Here is a 20750-nt window from a genome sequence, read left to right on the forward strand (position 1 = left end):
TAGGCCCTATGCAACTTTGTGCGAGTGACATCGAGAGGAGCCGTACACCATGAAGGCCGTCAACTCCATCCCTTATCATGTAGTCCACGCATCCTTATCCGAATTCTGACCATTTGGTCTGCTTTGTGTCCCTTCGCGAAAACATTCCTGAGGTTTGCTCTTCAGTTAGAATAGTAGTACTGCACTCTGAATTCTCTAAGATGTACTTGATATCATGACTTCATCTGTAATAAACTCTCTGCATCATCCTCGAGTCCAGTGAATTCCTTCTCGCTCCTCTCCAGAACTTCAACATTCAGTATGAATGAGTGGAAGGATTCAGAGTTGCTCGACAAAACGCCCGTGTCAAACCCTAACCAATGCTTTCTTCAGATGTCCTGCCATGTAGATACCTATTTGCCAAGAATAAAGCACTCTAGTACGTGCGAATGTCCTCATGAAAACATAAACCGTACAGCTATTCACAAATCTTTATTTCCTTTAGAAATACGGCCACGTGTTGAAGGTGTGCAGGAAAAGAAAAATCACAGACGATAACAGAAAGCCAACACGGAGCTGCCACACATTTCATCCGTCTCTTCGCGACTCCCGTCGCTGTGGCCGGTTCGGCCGACCGACGAGTGGCGACGCCTGTGCAGCTTCGACTTTGTCCATCGTACTTCCTTTTGACAGCAGGACGACTGGAAACATGCAATCTTTTGGGAGGGGGGACAGCGGTCGATGTTGGGAGGCCCCCGCGCAGGAGGCTCACGGAGATCTGCTCGTAAAGTCTGTCGCCACCCTTCGGGTGAAGCCCGCCTGCACGTGGCGGATTATTTGCCGATTCTCTGGACCACCCAGTCCTGCTGGCAGAGCGGGCAGCGGTTGTTCTGCTTCACCCAGAGCGACATGCAGCAGTTATGGAAGGAGTGGTTGCACTCGCCCCAGACCACTGAAAGACAAGGGTGGGAGAAAGTACGCTCAGTCACGTCAAACAGGAAGTACACCTCGGGAAAGTTCGGGGCTTCTTCCGTCTTGTTGGGACCAGTTAAAATATATTTAATCTGCTTCATGGTTGTCTTTAACCACATGAAATTTTAGTTTCAGTCTTGTATTTAACAAATATATCAACAATTCTTTTTCAGAAACTACGGCTGTGGCCTCGTTCTGCCCCCATTATTCTTTCGACCGTCTTCTCAACACTTCCCAGGTTTATCAGCCGACACTTGACTTCACTTTTCTGGTTTTGGAGGAGTTTTCTTGCGTGTACTTCAAGGACCAAATTCCTCACATATAAAATAGGAACTGAGACGCTTCATTGAACCGCAACAAAAACCTCTTTTCTTTTTGAGTGATTTGTCAGACTAATTTGTAACGTGCCCAAGACCAATTTCCTCATTAAAAGACACAATTCTGATTAAACCTTAACGTTTGCAAAAAATCCCCTCAAAGTATGTCAAAGCTCCCTTTGCTGTGAAGCGGAATTCAGGAGGAAATTATTGGTTGATGAACCCAAAACTAGACATTTTGACTAAACTTATTGAGGTTCTCGGAGTCATTAAATCTGAGTGTATTAGATCTACCAGCGGTTCCAATTCTTTTATCATCAAAACGGTCTGAATGAATTTGAAACCTTACACTCAAGAAACCTTCCCCACCTTGCAGATCACTCGCCTCACGGTGAAATATACCAGGGTATGCACTGCAGTGAGAGAAGATCCTCGATTCAGGCCTTTCTATGTGGAGTTTGCATAACACCACCCCCCCTGAACAGTTAATCTGTCCAGGGCGTACCGCCTCTGCTCTGCCCAGCAGAAAAGATGGACTAAGATAGTAGTGATCCTTCGAAGACATATCTAAATTCATTATTAGTTAAACCCCAGCTTTCCAAGCCTTTAAAAACCTCTCAAGAGAAACCACACGTTTCAAAACCAAAGAGAACAAACAGCTGTACATGTCAGAGGCAATCAGCACATAGTTTCACAGACTAGAAAATGCAATAAATGTAATATGCATACTTATTCCTTGTGATTTCCTATTTGACAGTAAATTTAGAGAGACTAAAAATATACAAGTTGCACATTTATGAGAGAAGAAAAAGGAGTAGAATTAAATGAGACTGCAGTTCTAAAAATCAATAATTTCTTTTTCTGGTGGTCAAATATTTCCATGGTGGCATTCATTTTTAAATATCCCAGTGCATAATGACGTAGTATGCATAATGACAACGTTTGAGGATACACGTTAATAAAATATGTAATTTTAAAATCATTGGATGTTAGTCTCGACTTACCTGTAATGGTAAAATAAGAGTTAAAGATAAAGCTGGGTGACGATGGGCTTATTTACTGATAAACGAGCTGCTGTGTCTCGTAAAGCTGCGACGTTGCTTTATTCCTAAATTATATAAAAGCGTGTCTTACCAACGCAGTCCTCTTGTTTATTTTCCGCCTGGCATCGAAGACAGGCGTCTGCGAAAGAAGAGAAACGCGTTATTGCACCGCTGCCGGGACTTCACGTTAATGTTAGCCACGTTAGCTCCGCTAGCCGCCGGTATCCGGGGCTGAGCCGCTGCGTTGGCCGCCCTAAAGCTTCTCTTCCACGGACTCACCCATCACCTGCACCCGGCAAATGGCGCAGGTATCGCACTCAACGTCCCAGCTCCACATGGCCACCGCGTTCCACTTCTTCAGGGAGAACATCTTGTCCCCGCCAGACTTGGAGCCCGAAGACGTGTTGTGCGAGAGGACTAAACTCGGCTCGTCGCCGTCATCCATCTCTGCTGCACGGTGAACCCGGTAAACCGGTAACGTTAGCGCGGCGTTAGCAGCTCGCGGCTAAACAAAATGGACGCAACGGGGCGGCCGAGCTAACGCTAATGCTAACGCTAACCGGCTGATTTAGATGTATTTGCTACATGTGGGCACCAGAGGGCGGTGTTGTTCAGGAATGTGTGAGACCATTAATGAAAATACAATGGATTAAAAAAAAAGGAAAGATATTTAATCTCACGTAATATTAAAATATTTTCAGGTTTTTTGTTTGTACGATTAATAACGTACAATTACTAATAAAAACAACATACAATATGTATGAGATTTCGTTTGTAATAATTCTAAAATATATGGTAATTTTTTAAATTTCATTTCATTCGAATGGAATGATAGAAGACGTGGACAATTCCACTGTTTTTCAAGCGTTTGAGATGTACAAGGCTGTATATTTATCTCTATGTTGAACTCAAGTTCATGTTCTGTTTAAGGCAGTGGAGAGGTGAGTGCTCTCACAGTGGGAAGATCTTTGCTTCAAATATCTCTCGGGCCTTTTTGTATATGTTCTTCCCATATGTGCATGCTTGGGTTTCCTCCAGGCACTCCGGTTTTCTCCCACAGTCCAAAAACCCACACTCATACACAAACATACATGTAAGGTTAATTGGTGACCCTAAATTGACCCATTGGTGTAAATAAATACGGTTGTGTTTGCCCTGTGGTGGACTGGTAACCTGCCCTCACCCATCGCTGTGATTGGCTCCAGTACCCTGCAAGGTATAGCGGTATGAAATATGGATGCATGGTTTCTCTTTAATTTCATCAATATTGGACACTTTTGGTCGCATGTGTATCAACAATTAAAAAAGAAGAAATTCAACTCGGTGGGAAAAACAGAGAGAAACATTGTGAAACTGTCCATCTCATGTTTTCAGTCATGTGCTATTTTGTTTGTTTCTAAATCGTGTAGATAGAAGAAAAAAAAACCTACTCAAAGGGTTTCAGAAATGATCCATAGAAACATTGCAAAACAAGGACGGAGGCAAATAATTTGTGTGCAAAGTAGTTGTCACAGAGAGAACTATACATACATTTATGTAGTTCTGACGCTTAATGATACAGAAATATTTGTAAACAAAAGTAAATTGTACCTACAAAAGTGGTTAATGGATTCTGAGATATAATTCTAAGAATATAAATGAAATAAACTGACATTAGAATTAAAACTTTGATATACCGTGATGGTAGGAAATAAACGTGACATGTCAACATCTTTGCTTCATTACTCAGAAACCTGAATATCTGAATGGGAAACATTTATCAAATTAAGAATTTGAAACAAACTAAACAAACCAATAAGTTCACAGTACATGACTGGAGTGCTCTGATAAATTCAGAACACACCAGCTCCTCAAACTGGAAGAAAAATAATCAACAAAAACAGAGGTGAACAAGCTCTCGTCCCATAATTATGAACAAGATATAGAGTCCAAAGTTGCATGTTATGTATATGTGTCCCTTCAGATGTTGTACATGTCCTTCTTGTCCTTGTCCTCGGTCTGTTTACACTCTACAACAGGATGTGTGTTCAGAACATTGCCGCATCCACATAGTGCAGTTGCAGCAATTTGCTGTACAAAATTGGTATTTTCTTTATTCTCTCATTAATCACTTTTAAAACTGTCAACATATTTCTGAAGAATTTCATCAGTCATGATTGCAGAGGGGAAACTGAAGCTCTGGCCCATTCTGAGCCATAAAGCAGACTTTAAATCACCGGATAAAGACAAGAAGAATGTGAGGTGATGATTCAGACTCTTATCGTTGTACGCCTTAAAAATGGTTTATGTTTGGGCCTGAATGCTTTTTGTGTTTTTTTTGTTGTTTTTTTTGTAAGTTTGAGCCTGAAAGCACAATATTAATTGGTTATATATAAAATATATGTTGCTTAATTCCCAAATCTCACAGCTGGACCTCACAAGTAGTTTGCACATTTTCTTCCACATAAATATGTGTTGTTGGTCTGCAGCTCGCTCCCTAAATGAATGTTTCAATTGAAGTTTAAGTGGTGAAAAGCTGCAGTAAAGACAAACTGCACCTCTGAGTGAGGGGTGGGAGGGATTAAGAGAGATGTTGACTCCTTGCCCTCATGCAGGGGAAATAAACCTCATCACTTCTCTGCAGCATACACATCCTACATAATGCGGTGTGACCTCATTTACGATTATAATTTACACTTTGAAAAAAAATTAATAAATCTTTGGGAATTATTCAACAGGCATTTGACAGTTGAGTAGACGCGTTTCCGATTGTTCCTGAACGCAGCAGACAGCGCTCTGAGCTCACTTTATTCTGAAAGTTGAAACCAGAGCATGAAGAAAGCTTGACGCTGGGGAAAAAAAACCAAAAAAACACATCTCCCGAATCTGCAGTGGATGACGAGTTTTGAACATTTGTATTTCAGTAGTTTTTCTGTCATGACATTGATGATTCTCGGAGCTGCAGGTCAGAAGAAACCAGCACCAACAAGCCCAGAAACAGGTAACTAACTCCATTACTATACTCTAACTACAGCCTGAAGTATATTATGTGTCAACAGCATCACGTGAGTATTGTGGTTGTACCTTTTTAATGACTCAGGGTTTTCATGTTAACGGGTTTAAGGTAACTATTTTAGAAATCATTTCTGCAAAACCATTGTCATACATATAAAGTACAAATGGTCAAAAATGTTATTTGTGGCATCTCCTAGAGGTGCTTGAAACCTCCTGATGTGACATGTAACATCAAATATGTTTCCTGTAGATCAATGGGTTTATATAAGATAATGACAAAATAACTAAATAGGCAAAATTGTAAGTAATGGTCTTGTTTTTCTCTTGTGCAGGAAATTGTATACCATTATAGTATTAATTCATTGCAGGGACATTAACACAAACATTAAATCATCGTAATGCTCATTCTCAAATGTGAACTTCATGATTAAACTGCAAAAAATATTTAAAATGCACCAGGTAGCTTTCAGTATATCCGTGTCAATAATGACACATTATCACTGGGATTACTTTGTTCTTTCTTGTGGCACTCAATTATTCAATTAGTATTTTAAGCTAAGCATACGTTTGTTATTTTGTTCCATCGGAAGTTCAATAACTCGTACACATTAAAGAAAAGAGGAAAAAAAACGAACATATTTGTGATTACAAACTTGAATAGAACTGTTTGGTAGCAGCTCCTTCCTGGAGAGTTAAACTTACAGCTGAAGTTCAGCTGTCATTACACCTCGTTTATTTTGAAGTCAAACATCATCTATTCATCTCTGATTTGTTTATTGTTCTTTCTTGAAAGAGCCAGCTGACTGAGAAAGTCCTTATCAGATACATGCTGAAACGATTAAATTAAGCGTGCCTCTTTGCTTCAGTCCACTGACTTGTAAACAGTTCATGACATTTTACCCGAACAAGATGGAGACACGGGGTTTGGTATTGTCATTTTCATAATACAATTAACATAAATCCAATAAAAGCAAACTAAACATAAGACTGTGTAGAGTTTAAATTGGCATTTGAACTATGTGACTTGGCCCACAGGCTTCAGCTGTAGGAGGAGTTTATTGTGTTTGATGCAGTCTGCAGTGTGGCGTGTAACCTGACTGAAGGTTTATTTTCCCCTCTGTGTGTGGCAGAGCTGAAGATGAGGGTGAGGAAGGCTTTGTGGCTGGTTCTGGGCATGCTGACGCTGTCCTTGCTGCTGGTGGTGCTGGGAGTCTACACCACCACCCGCACAGAGAGCCTGCATGTGACCGGCTACGCTGCTGGAGTTATTGTAAGTTTTCCAGTGATGATGAGATTATGGATTGGTTTGATTATATATATATATTTTATTATTTTTTTTGTGTTTTTTTTTTTAATGTTTGCTTTTTCAGTTTGCAGCTCTTGCAGGGAGATGTTAAAATTCAGCAAACATCCTCAGGAGGCAATATGAAATTCAATCTTCAGCCTGTCAGACTTGAGGTCTATCGATTTTAATATGAGTTGATGGTCCGATCCTGTGCTCACACTCGTAAAAATACAACCAAACCCAATATCTAGTATCCACTGACATCAGCCTCTCGGCAGAGCAGATGAAGGAGTAAAGGAGAGACATCATCAACTGGAGGAATGCTTTATGATGAACGACGGCAACGAAAGCATAACGTTGTCTGCAGATGTGTGCCTGTGCTGATCGGTTATTTGATTGTATGTTGACAACAAGAGAAGAACATCGGTCGGTGCTACCAGAGGTTTTAGTAAGTCACAGACAACACGCAGCATTTCTGTTTCTGAAGAAAGACGCATGAAACCACGCAGAGAAGCTCAAACTAGACAGGAAGTCACTTGATGGAACAAAACCACACCACTGACGCGGTTGTGTTCCATAAAAAAGTGGTTTTGTTGCTTTGCTGTGGACATAAAGTCCACAATAAAGCAGTTTTTTTTTCATTCTGGTTGGGAATGTGGTTATATTTCAGGGAAGTGTATGGCAATTCCTTGCTCAGGAAAAAAAATGTAAGAACTTGTACTTGTGCTCAGTTGTTAGAACAGTCAAGCAGTCAAGCCTTTCTCTGGTTTCACGGTCTCTTGCAGGCGTTTTTCTGAAGAAGCTGTGACATCTGACTAATAATATTATATTTGTAAATGTTCAATTGATGCTTATATTTCATTCTGAGTTTGAAACAGGAAGAGCTGCACGGTTCCTCTGCCGGTGTTGAATTTCTCCTGAACCATAGGCTACATACCCATAGATTCCTAGAAAAAACAATTGCCACACGAGCTCGTGATTAAAAAAAAAAAAAAAAGTGGTCACTGGTTGCTTGCATGCATTATTTAACACAAAGCACACCATGTGCTCTGACATCTTGTTTTCACAGTTGATAGACCTCATATAATTCATCCTCCATTTGGCCGGTGTGTCGTCTTGGAAAACACCCAAAACAAAGTGTTAAGAACTTGTAAGAATATTAAACATATTTCTTCATTTCATATCTTTTTATTTTATCACACCATGTCCTCTGAAGCTCACCCTTGGATCATTCCTGGGACTCCTGGGACTGCTGCTGGAGGAAAACCGCAGGCAGCTGGTATATTCTCTTTCTATATATGTGTGTGTGTGTGTGTGTTTGCTTTTTTAAACAGACTGTATTATTTATCTATTCGTTCATTGATTTTTAAATTTTTTTAAATTTTGAAGAGTTATTATAAAGACAATATGATCAGAAGTCGTGTCACATGTCTGGTTAGAGGTTACCAATGCCATTGATTTATTGAAAGGTTTAAATTGGGTACACAAGACAATTGGTACCAATTGTTTACAGTCTTGTAATAACATTATTGTCATACAATATTTGGAATAATTTTGTACGACATGAATACTCAAGTGGGAATCCAATGAGGATTGGAGTTTGAAACCCCTGCTTTAGCGGATGATGCACACGCATCAAAATCCGTCCACTAATCTGCCTTCTTGCATGTCTTCATCGAGATTAGGACCTATGAGATGCACGATTGCAGCCTGCACAGGTCGCCACACAGTCACAATCACTCACACATTAACACCTTCAGATCTTGTTAACCTCAAAAAGATGTTTGGGGCCGTTGCAGGAAGACCCCCTTACCCCCTTGGATGTTTTCCTTGGGCACACCCAGCTCTGTCCTGCCATTAAAATAAAAAAAGAGTGTGTTTTCGCTAAGAGAGATTTATGTCCTTATCTTCTAACTAAATCCTTTAAGGTCATACGTGCTGTTTTTGTCTCGCAGAGTTATAAACATGAATACTCATGTTATTCATGTATGTATGTATGTATGTATGTATGTATGTATGTATGTATGTATGTATGTATGTATGTATGTATGTATGTATGTATGTTTTTCACTGTCTCTTGTACAACAAACTGTGAAATGACATGTATAGCTTTAGGATAATATATGTGGGATTTTCGATTGATATTTAGGGGAGTTAATTTCCCTGACGTCTAGATTTGTCCTGCTGTTGTAGCCTGTCTGGTACCCCCAGCTTTTACTTTAGTAACACATAATTGCAAATGATGACAATTGTCAAAATCAATGTGACGGTAATGAATATATAATTTAGTGAAGCATCACGTTACTTTGACACATGAAGCCCCGGAGTTCAAATTGAATCAAATAATTAAAAAAAAATAAACTTTTCTCTAAACATGACAGTTCATGAAATGAATATCATGAGAGTCATCAGCCTCAGAAAAGTACAATCAAACTTTGTGAGGTCGAAAACGTCAAATGATTAAAACAGAAAAATCCCATCAATCTGTGCTGCAGTTCAACAAGGAGACTTGATTCAGGATCAGAATCAATTTTATTGACCAGCTCTGTTGAAAACACAAGGAATTTAACTTTGATGCAAATGTAAACATTAAATAATAACAACCAAAAAATATATAAACAAGTAGTTAAAGACTAATGTGCAAAATTCAATTAGACAATAGATAACAGTGCAGAATGACGGTTTGGAGATTTAGTCAATAGGGCATGTTAGAGCCTGATATGTTGCAACGACCCGAGTTGTTAGAAAATATAATGTAATAAAACCCAAAATGTAATAACGGGTCAATAATGTAACTGTGCCCAAAACTTGAAATATTACATTATGAGGCAGGAAAAATATTCTTCCCTAATATTCTAATAATTGTATGACATTATAAAGTCAGCCAATGATTTGTGGTTTAAACTTGAACTGCTTCAAATTGAATGACACTGAAAGAATGAGTTCTAAAAGTTTGAACAATTTGTTTACACATATACTGTTTATACAGTTTATGGTATTCATGTATGATTGCTGTTCAAGTCATTTATAGTCTTCTGTTCTCTATAATCTGTCATTTATTTCTCCAATTATCCGTACAAAATCACGTATAACATTAAACATATTAAGATCACATTTAAATTCTTGTTATAACTTTTTACATAATTGGTCAATTATTACATTTTGTGTTTTATTAAAAAAAAAAAAATTACATTTCGGGCTCCGCACTTTTGTTACATTACCAACCAGTTATTACCTTTTGGATTTTATTACATTATATTTTATAACAATTTGGGCCATTGTTACGTTTTGGGCTCTAACAGGGCTGAAAGCAAAGATCATGCAAATTCTATCAACAACACTTCTTCTGGTGTTCATCCTGAACAAATGTAGGAACAACTACAAGAGGACTTGAAAGAGCACAAAGATTGATGATTTCTAAGAAACAAGAATCTTTGCTCCCACTGAAGTCATCTGAAAATGATTCTATACCATTTTAATCCAGCCTGCATCCAGCTGTTAGTGTATGTCAGAGCATTCCAGATGTTTTCTTTCTCAACACTCCCCGCTGTCAATGCTTCGCTTTACATTTTTCAGGGCTTTCTCTTCAAAGACACTTGTATCACTGAAATTGGACTAATTCTGAATTCAACAAGCTCCTGAAGCATCTCTACCATTGGCAGAGGTTGACAACACCTCATTTCCCAGGACAGATACATTGAGTTCATTTGATCTTGAACATGTTTTTCTTTACAAAATATTTTCGTTGCGGATCAAACTGTTGTTGGACTGGGGAGAGACTCTATATTTAATTCTCTCACGTTCCTGTTCGACATTTTGAGAAAGTAGCCAGCCTTGAAAAGTCTTCATTTTACGTGGCGGATGTCGTACAGATGTTCAGAGTGTCGTGCAACACGCACGCGAACTCCAGCCAACTTTTCCTCAGTTTAACCATCATGTAAGAGTCTTGCAACATTTTTGAAACATACCGAAAGACGAGGCGACTCTTATTTGTTCAGCATGTTCATGAATATATATATATATATATATAACAAAAGCATTACTACAAAGTCAAGAATCAACACAAGGGTTAAAGATGCAGTGGTTTTGTCACTGAAAGACAGAAAGGTCTCCAGCTTTGTTTTAAACGTTTTCCTCCACGTTTCGGGGAATTTTGTTTCTATTTCATGAAAAACTAACATGAGATTCTGGATGTTTGGTTCTGACTGAGGGACTGAAAGCAGTTTTTATCCAGATGACCTGAGAGGTCTGGGTGAGAAACAGAAGGTGTAAGAATGAAAGTTTCTGTTGCTCTTAATATTGAAAGGTGATATGATACAATGAGAATGCTTGAACTCTGCACAGATGCAGTGTAGTAACACAATTGTTTTGCCGCGATGACATTCTGATTGAATGCCTGGCTCATATTTGATGTCGCAGCATTTCATTGTAAAGCTTCACAGTGTAACCTGCAGCAAACTGTGTTCAGCCAGTGTTGTTCCTTGTTGTTTGGCTCCAATGATTATTTTAGCTAGTTCTAAAATATATAACATGTGAATGATCAATTTCACATTTATAAAGACCAAGAGACCCGTAAACTACGAGAACAGGTCTATAGAAATATTGAATAATGTTAAATATTATTTTGAGTAAATGTGGTTTTAACATCCTGAACCGTTGTAATTTATAGACATCTGCTGCCGTGTTAAGTTAACTGACCAGGATCAAACTTTGAGACACACTAAGATCTACGAGGAGGACGTTCTGTTGCGTCTTTTCCAATGCACTTGTAGATTTACTCGTTATTTTTGTGTTCGTCCTCCAGCTGAGAGCTGCCATTTTCTTCCTGAGCTTGGGGATCATCAGCTCCTTCCTGTGCCTGCTCATCGATGGTGTTTGTACCGTGCTCAACATGGTGAGTTATCTGCTCCTCCTGCCGGCACTGCTGGATCGGGTGATGAAACCAGGAACACGAGACGGTGAAGAAACAATAAACTCACTTGGCGCTTATTGGATTTGATCCATCTGTACAGCGTCTTAACCTGCACTCAGTGCCAGTCCACTTATGTTGACACGATGTTCAGATCAGTACTTCACACAATTCTTTCCATATTCCTTCTGGTACTATGGTCAATTAATTGTCATAATTGTTGGGTTTTTGGGGGGTTTTTTGCTACCAGAATACCTGCATACTGTGAGTTCAAAACATCCCTTTTAGCTCGGTATTGAAGATGTTTGAACAAAAAAGATTTGAGGTCGTATTATATTTGGCTTGATGCACACACATGTTTGGACGTCCTGCTGGTGTTGTGATAATGAGCAACCAGCCGCCAAAAACAGCAAAAACAGCAAAAACATAGAACTCCCAGGGAGTTCAGGGAGACAAAAGCAACTGTTGCTTGAAAGAGAACTGTGTTGAATTCTCCGTAATACATTTTGGTAAAAGCTTTATTTGAATTAAACTGCTTTATTTAATCAATACTGAGGTTATTATACCGATTTAAATAAGCTGTAACACCATGATTTCTGACAGTTCTTGAATCGTAACCATACAATCACGTACATTTTGTTGTGGGTTCAAGCGGCTCTCAATCGTGTTGGATTCTTCCTTTCAGTTAACTTTCAGATAACGGCCAGCGAGTACCTGAGAGGAAAATATTTAGTGTTTGGTGTGAAGTTTCACTAAAATAAGTTCATGATTGTGCTGCTGCTTGTGTTTGATGTAAGCGGTGCATTCAGTGTTCATTCTAGTGAAATGATCCCGGAAGCAAATAGTATGAACAAATACGCTCACTGGGATGTTCTGGTTGGAGCCCTTTGACCTACAATGTCCTCTATTACAACTGTATTATGTTGGGAGGAACTCAACTTTTGCATCATTTAAAGGTTACTTGCAGATGTTATGCAGCATTTTTTAAATAGTTTATTTGATGCCTTTTTGATTTTTTTTCTTTGAAATGTATTAGATTGTAATCATTATCCTTTAGTTCATATCTTATGAATAGCTTATAAGTTGGAGAATATATTTATTTTTTTCTTGTTTTTATTCCCTGTAATCATGTAGTCTGTCATTGAAGGTGAACATTTTCATTATGTTTTGTTGTTTTTTTTAGGACATGCGCCCACTAAAAGCCGGAAGATGTCAACATTACAGCAGCGGCAGCAGCTACATATATGAGAATTTCTACACCTCTGTAAGTCAATGAGTTCAATACAAGCAGGTCAAAGTCCTCATGATTAATCTGAGTGGATATCATAGTCTCATTTATTGCTCAATAAAACACCAGGTTTTAATCAGGGGTTTTTTTCAGTTATTTGTATTTACTTGTAGTATAAAAGTTATATTTGTTGAATTTTTTTTCTGTGACGGTGACTCTTTGTTTTCCTTCTTTAGGTGTCTTGCTGGACCCCACAGGAGTCCTGCAATATGATGCTACGAAGTGGGACTTGTTACTGCTGCGACCTGTACAATTGTGCCAAGTAAGATAGAGTTTTGCTTCTTCCAGGGTATAAACACAAACTAATTAATCTTCTTACATATTCCGAGTGACCACCACGGAGATAACTTTGCAGGATTTCTAAACGCAGAGGTGTTCTGTCCTTCTGCAGCGGGGGATACCTCAGCAACTACTATGAGTTCGTCGGAGTGCGGAGCTGCGACGACGTCCTCGTTCTCTACATTTTAATCTGGATCCTGTGCGGTCTGAACCTCGTGGCCTTTTTCACAGGGATCCTGACATCCGCCGTGCTGGGAAGCATCAAAGTGTCGGTAAGCACAGTCCAGCTCAGATGTTATTTTTCCACGCTCTGGTTTAGTCAAGCCAAACTGCACCAGCTCCCATTAGAAGCTGGGAACTTTTACACTTTTACTTACATTTTATCGTAAGAAATGAAAAACACTTCATTTTCCTGTAGAATTTATCACAGTAATAAAACCAAAAGCAACAAATTAAAATATCCCTTTAGGTGTGGAAATAAAGAGTCTTTCTATTCTCACGTGGCCTAAAATCAACTGGATTGAGAAGTCTAATGGAAAATATATCACCAGATCTTAATCCATTGATCAACCTCCTCACCATTTTATTTCTAAGGAGATTTTTTTTCTCTGTACGGATTTTTATACTGGAGCCATATTATGTGTTACAGGTGTGACAAAATACAAGAAATGGGAGTTTTCTCCTTGATGTGACGTAAACATGGCGCACAAGAGTGAGACACCAGGGTTCATATCAACAGACTCAGAGCAATTTGATCTTCTAAAGAAACACCCATTGATACTGCTGCTTTTGAAGTGGCTTTACTTACTCTGCAGGGAAGGTATTTCCACCGCGGGTGGTAAAAATGATGTAGCTGGAGGGGGTATATGTGGACCAGAGGTGGGATTTATACCTCCGTCACGAAATGTTATTAGGGCAGATCTGACAAAGTCCTCAATGGAAGAACACTGAACTGGGGAAAGAGATAGTTGGAGTTTAATACTGAGAATGAACTGAAATAAAAAATAAGTATATATTAATCTCTGCTTTCTGCATTCTTGTGGAGCAAATTTTAATTCAATTCTAAGTAAAGAATTACACTTTTTTATTTTAAATTAAGTAATTAAATCTAAATTAAGTGACCATTCTAATACTCCTACAAAAAACAAACAAAACCATCTTCAGCTCCATGTTACAACAAAACAATATTGAGTGTAATGGGTGGTTCAATTTATTGTCATTGCATGCAGATGTTTGGAGATGCTCGATCTATAAATGTTTTAGTTTTTTTTGGGTTGGGGGGTCCACAAATGATGCTTTAGGGGCTAGTGCCCCTCATGAGTTCTGTGTTTTCTAATGAGTACGTTGGGTTCTCGATACAAAAAAACACCCAGTTTTAATTGCTCAACAGTACAATTAATCTCCGTTTACTTAGTGAATATCGTCACTCTTGTTTGAAAAATAAAATGTGTGCTTTGGTCTTGAACTTGTCCTTCTCGCATCTTCTAGCGTCTTTCATAGGTGTTGAACTAAAACTGTGCCAAACAACCAATAATGAATACTCTCTAACAGAAACAATAATTCAGTCTTCTTTCATTGCTTATCTGCCTCCAATTCAATGTTCTTACGAGAAAACATGAACGATGAAGGTGAGCATTTCAGTTTTTTATTTGAAAACAATCACTTTGACTATGTGCAGAATATAGACAGAATATTGTCGAACCAAAAAAGAGCTTGTGGCACATGACACTTTTAGCCGACTTCACGAGACACAAATACTCCCATGATGCTGTGCTGTGCCAGACCACCTCATGACACGGAGCCATTCGTGCTCATTGTGGTGCAGATCAATGATTTGATAAGCAATAGGGAAGTAAAGCATGCAGGACGCAGACCTGGTGACGTCATTGAAGACGAGTCAAAGGGGCTGAAGGCTGAAGGAAATCCTGAAGATTTCCGATATGATTGCCCTGCGACAATTTTTAAGAAACAACACAGATTAATTAATTAAATGAATGCAACGAATGGTTTAATTTCAACAGAAATATAGTTTCACTCTTTATACAGACATTCAAGTACAAATAGAATGCTCAACTGGTAAAATAGACTCCAATCCTTAGTTGAATAGATTGCATGTCGAGATTGTAATTTTTTAGAAAAAATCCTAAATATTCACTATTTAAAAAAAAAAAAAAAGACTATTTATGAGGTTGAGGATCCAATCCAATCCAATCCACTTTATTTATATAGCACATTTAAACAACAAAGCGTTTCCAAAGTGCTGCACATGAGACTGCACATAAAAACAATAAAACTAGGATAACTTATTTCTGTTTTTATCCAACTTCGCATTTCATATGTATATTTATATATTTATGCCAAGTTTCACTAAGTTGTTCTTATTTGTTTTTCAGTAATATCGTAAAACCCCAAATCAGATGCATAATAAAACATTCTTCCATTCCAGTGAGTGTATGTAAGCGCTCGCATTCTTCACATTACGTTTACTAATTAGATTTTTGCCTTCCGCAAAAAAAAAAGTTTGAAGGAGAGAGATCCGATCGTTTCCTGGAAGAACAGAATGAGCGCTATCCACGATCATCTTCCTCTGAATGTTGGCTTTGTCGAACCAACTCAAGCCAAGATGGATTCAAATGCACACAGCGTGTTGGAGGCGTGGGAAACGTCTCCGGTACAGTGGTCAGATGGCTAGAAAACAAATTGGAAACACTCGCCCGCTATTGTCTTCACGCCCTGTCAAACATTTCTATAAGAGCCGGTTCAGTTCCTCAATAATCCCTGAAACTGTCCACTCAATTTACTCCTGCAGGGTTTTTTTTATAGCTTCCTATAAAAATGACACATAGGGTGAGAAGTTTCGCCCCTCTATGCTCTTATAAAGACTCCCAGTTGTACATCACCGCTGCCCTCAAGCACTCATCCTCTTCGCTCTGCCAGAAGTACAGTAAAGGCAGCCAAGACAGGATGTCAAGTTGAGTGAACAATGTAACCTAAGAAAGGAGGAGCAGCGCTGATAGTTATGGGTTAACGGGAATCTCTCTCTGGCTGCTTGAGCCCCGAGTCCATCGGTGTTTATCAGAAACATTCCTTCACTGCTCCTCCCGGGAGGAGGTGAAGGACGGTGGTTCATGTTGTTCAGAGGGCTGATGTACGTGGCGCTGCGCCGCTTCAATAACACGCTTCGCTGAATGCAAAGTCATGATGCCACAGATTGTTTTGGACTGGAAGCTGGTGCAAAAATTTTTTTTATTGTTTTGTATCGTTTAGGTTTTCTGACATTGTGACAAACTGTCAGGATGATATGTTACTTTCCTCCATCAGTCAAGTTCCTTTATTTCTCTGCAATTTTGAGTTATTTGTGATTCAGATTGTAATGTCTGAAGATAGTGGACTGTCCTTAACTAAAGGCACGGCTTTACATTTGACTGAAAGATGCTCCAGGTTCCAAAGTTTTGAAGTCCAGTTCATTAACACAGGAGATGGAAAAAGGTGCCCCGTAAAAAAAAAACAAAAGCAAAACAATTGTAAGCACGTATTGTGTACATTAAAGTCTCTCTGGACAAAACACAACTCTATTGGCCGGAGCTTCATGTTTCCATGACCATTTATGTTTATGTGGCTTCTCCCAGTGATCAAGGCCTTTGAGCTGTTCATCTATTTTTACCAACTGTTTTCTTTTTCTTTTTATTTTAAGTGCATCATACTAACATTTCCCACACAAACGTGTTTGGCTGCTGTGCAGCATTGTTCCACAGAGAGACTGAGACATATACACAGCACTCTTATGAGTTACTTTCATGTTCTTGAAGTTATTGGATTAAATATCAATGAGGAATTGAATCTCACTGTGGTTGCAGTTGTTGGCCTTTTCTTTCTTTTCTAAAGTATCAGGCAGAATGGTTCTTCTGTGTGGAGATTCATTATTCAAATCCCTGAATTGTCCTGCAACTGCAGTTGGGATTCTTTGCCAATTGTTCATCCCTCACTCGCGGCATCATGCACTTTACTGACATGTATTTTCTTTTTCTGGCTCTGGTATATTATATTAAGTACACATACGCTTACAGTATACAAAGTTTCTGGCCTCCAACAGGTTTTGAATTTGACCTTGAGCATATTTCAAACAGACCACCCAAAGGGAGGGGCATTTGTTTTGAGGTAGATAATAAATCACTGAGTATGTGTGTGTATGTGTGTGTTTTCTTTGTGTTAGAGTGTCAGCAGTCCTGTGACTGACCTTTCTGAGAGAACAGCATCTTCCCCTACAGCCCCTCTGCTGATGGACCCCAATGCATACAAAGCACGCCAGCTCCACCCAGTCAGTACTACACACACACACACACACACACACACACACACACACACACACACACACACACACACACACACACGCACGTTCGCTCACTTTTTCCGTCCTGTAGATGAAATGTAGTTCCCAGCACGTAAAAGCATAACCATCAGACTTGAGTGTTTTAGCTCCAATATCACATCTTGAAAATACAATGACAATCATTTGTGTGGTGTCACCCAGTCCCATGTTTACATGCAAACGTGATGGTTTCTATAAGGGATCACAGACAATACCAGGAAATCCAAATCCCAATTCATGTCTTTACGATGCTGTAATGTTTGGAACTGCTGTGTATGGTTTGTTTTGTTTGACTGTATCGTTGAACAGTCCCCCAAAAAAGAAGTCCCTTTATTGTTGGATGAATTATGCAAATCCATATAAAATCTCAACTATGGACCACCCTGAATCTCTTTTCACTCTTGAGTGGACAACAGGCTGATGCTCCAAAGAGCGGCATGTTTCCATTGAACTAATCTGACATAATTTGTTGTCTAATTCTCTCAAATCAAAGCAAGTGTTCTTGAATCCCCTTCAAAAAGGAGCACCGGGCTGAACTATTCAGTAAAGAAGGCTGCTTTGGAGGCACATATACTTTAATTGGTTCATTACATTTTGTTGCAGAGCAAACAAATTGACTCTTATCCTGTAGTTTTAGGCAAAAGATGATCCAAATAACCAGGAAGGATTAATGTTCCAATCCTCAAACCATGGATGACACTTTCATTCATGACGGCTCTTTAAAAGCCTGTATGAGTGTGTCAAGTCAGTGAAATTATAATGTATCTGTTTGATTTAATAACATTTGACCTGGCTGACCTTGATCAGGACAATTAATATGTCCATCATGCATGTAATATAACTGGATCCTATATTTTTCTCAATGTACAGACTTCAAGCTTGTTGTGTTTTTACCCCTCCTCACCTGTTGGCAGCTCACGTTCACTGCTCTTTACAACTGTTGGCTCTTAGACATAATTAAACTGATGCAGACTATAGAGTTTTTACAAGACGTAAATATCTAAGTATATATTTTCTGAATGAAAAAGGTGAAGTGGTGCCCTCTGTCTGAAAAAACCCCCAAAGGAAAACAAGAACTTCACAGATTCCGAGTCAGAGGAGTAGCTTATTATAACCATGTTACGTAAGGACATCAACAAATAAATCTTTCATCGTGTCTCTTCTCCTTCCCCTCCAGTTTGCACCAGCATTCATTGATCCCGGAGAGAAGACAAGTGCCTCACAGAGCTTTGCTTCCTCCTCAATGCCCCTCATGGAGTCCTCCCTTCCTCCCTTTGCCCCACCGGGCAGCCTGCCGCCGTACAGAGACCGTGATCTCCCTGCCTGAGGTCCACAGACTCAACCAGCACAACTCTTAAAAACACGAAAGACAGAAAAAAAAAAGCACAGTGAGAAGGGAAATCAGGTGCAACTCAATTACATATAGTTATTAGGATTGTATTGGTCCACATGGGGCCTTTTCCGATCAGAATCAGCAGATTGCAACGAGTGGATCCGTGTCAGACTTTCTGCACAGCATCACCATGGCACAGTTATTAAGATAAGGCGTGTTGACGACTGGAAATATGTCAAATGTGTGACCACCCAGGAATTGTCTACTCAGGATAATTGCACAAACAATTGCAGCAAGCGCCTTACTGTGAGGTACCGACATTTAGTGGAAAGACGGATATAGTGGATGAAGAGCAGGAGAATTATAAGCAACTGTCTTTGTTTCAAGTGGAAACTGAACTTCTGCGGTACATGAAAAACAGACTTATTTTCCCCCCAAACTCAACATTTTCCTCGGTGAAACAAGTTTTGACGAAAGCCTGAATTGCTCTGAATCGTGACCACACTGTTACCATGGCGATGAAGACTCGGAGCATTATCTCCCGATGTTTCATCAAGCGAGTGTGGATGTAAATTAATGCCATGCTACCTCTAAAGTAGCTCCCTAAAGTTGAGTTTGTGCATATAATTGTGACCAAAACTTCCTCGCAGGAGTTAAATTTTGAAAGGCATTTTTTTTTTTTGGTTTTTTTTTCTCGCTATGCTTAATCCAACACACAGACATGAATATTGGGGCTGTGTGTGGTTTCGCTGGTATGTACACATCAACCTCATGTTTTTCTGGATAAGATTTGTGTTCTATGAGGCCCCTCAAGCATGGGATTTTCACATTGTTTATTTTACTAACTACAGCCTCTTAGAATGTGTTTTGAATCAACAAATCTATATGAAATAAATGAAATATATATATTCAAGCACATTAGTCCGGACTGTGTTTATCTCTGTTGTGTGTGAAAGATCCTGCTGAGGTGAAATGATCAGAATTGACTGGTCTCTTATCGTTACCTGTTGAAAGGTGCTCTCCTCACTCAAAACATGGTCAACTAAGTCAGTTGGAATTTTTTTCATCATACTAAATTACCATAAGTGGAGGGTAAAACGATCAAATGTTTTTTTGGAACACAAATTTCCAGAATCTAAAATGACATGAAATTGAATTAACTTCTGTCCTGTGGCACTCATACAGAATATACAAAACTCTATCAGGATGGGTAAGAGGCCAACAATTACATCTGAAGTTATACAACTATCTATCCAAAGCAAATGTAGGAATCTGAAATGCATCCTAAATTAAGCTTTACAATCGCTGTAATCCAGAGTTCATGGCGAGGTGGAAAAATATTAAAGTTGGGAAATCCACTACTCCACCAATGCAAGCAGTGATTACAGACAGTAAATTAAAGGACCACTGTGCAGATAAGGATAACCCTTTAAACGCCTGGTGGAATGTCATTAAAATGTGTCATCTGAGATTGAGAAAACAGATTGTACCAACTTCATCTCAAATAAAGACATCGGATGGTTAAAGGGCTCACAGCCGAGACTGCTATCGCAATGAAAAGTCTTGAGACATTAAAAAAAAAAAAAAAAGCAATAACATAGATCACCTTAGAGAATTTAGGTTTATTTTAGCTCTTTACATATAAGAAATAGGATAAATTATGGTTGAAGCGCTGGAAGGCTACTTTCTTGACCCGTTAGTGGGAATTCAGATGGAAAAACATGAGGCATTTCATCACTGCGGTCCAGAGGGGATATCGAGGTGTTGGAACAAATTATCAGAGGTTAAAGAGAACTGATGGAGCTGTCACTTCTCTTGGGACCGCCTAAAAATGTCTGGAAACAATATATCAAATCAGGATTACATTTGTCTCTCTGACAATTTATGTCAGGACCGCAACAATAAATCTTCAGAGTGAATCAGACAAATATAGAAAGTGGCTGTAAAACAAACATTCCAACATTATAGGACTGGTTAAAAAT

The 20750-nt window shown here is 39.0% G+C and overlaps 2 protein-coding genes across 2 annotated transcripts; one reads left to right on the forward strand and one right to left on the reverse strand.

Annotated features, from left to right (window-relative positions):
* Nucleotides 1-455: 455 nt before the first annotated feature.
* Nucleotides 456-2827, reverse strand: rnf7 (ring finger protein 7). Its single transcript, XM_080504021.1, has 3 exons — nucleotides 2591-2827; nucleotides 2403-2450; nucleotides 456-931 (listed from the first exon to the last, which is right to left on the reverse strand). Exons 1-3 carry the CDS (start codon nucleotides 2754-2756, stop codon nucleotides 813-815), a joined length of 333 nt encoding a protein of 110 aa, XP_080360147.1. The 5' UTR covers nucleotides 2757-2827; the 3' UTR covers nucleotides 456-812.
* Nucleotides 2828-5234: 2407 nt separating this feature from the next.
* Nucleotides 5235-19604, forward strand: LOC308139293 (transmembrane protein 255B). Its single transcript, XM_080508690.1, has 9 exons — nucleotides 5235-5291; nucleotides 6436-6575; nucleotides 7807-7869; nucleotides 11395-11484; nucleotides 12683-12763; nucleotides 12964-13049; nucleotides 13179-13338; nucleotides 17280-17384; nucleotides 18613-19604. The coding sequence occupies exons 1-9, from the start codon at nucleotides 5237-5239 to the stop codon at nucleotides 18760-18762; spliced, it is 930 nt and encodes a 309-aa protein (XP_080364816.1). The 5' UTR covers nucleotides 5235-5236; the 3' UTR covers nucleotides 18763-19604.
* The last annotated feature ends 1146 nt before the right edge of the window (nucleotides 19605-20750 follow it).

This window comes from Blennius ocellaris (assembly GCF_963422515.1).
Source record: "Blennius ocellaris genome assembly, chromosome: 2".
NCBI lineage: Eukaryota > Metazoa > Chordata > Actinopteri > Blenniiformes > Blenniidae > Blennius > Blennius ocellaris.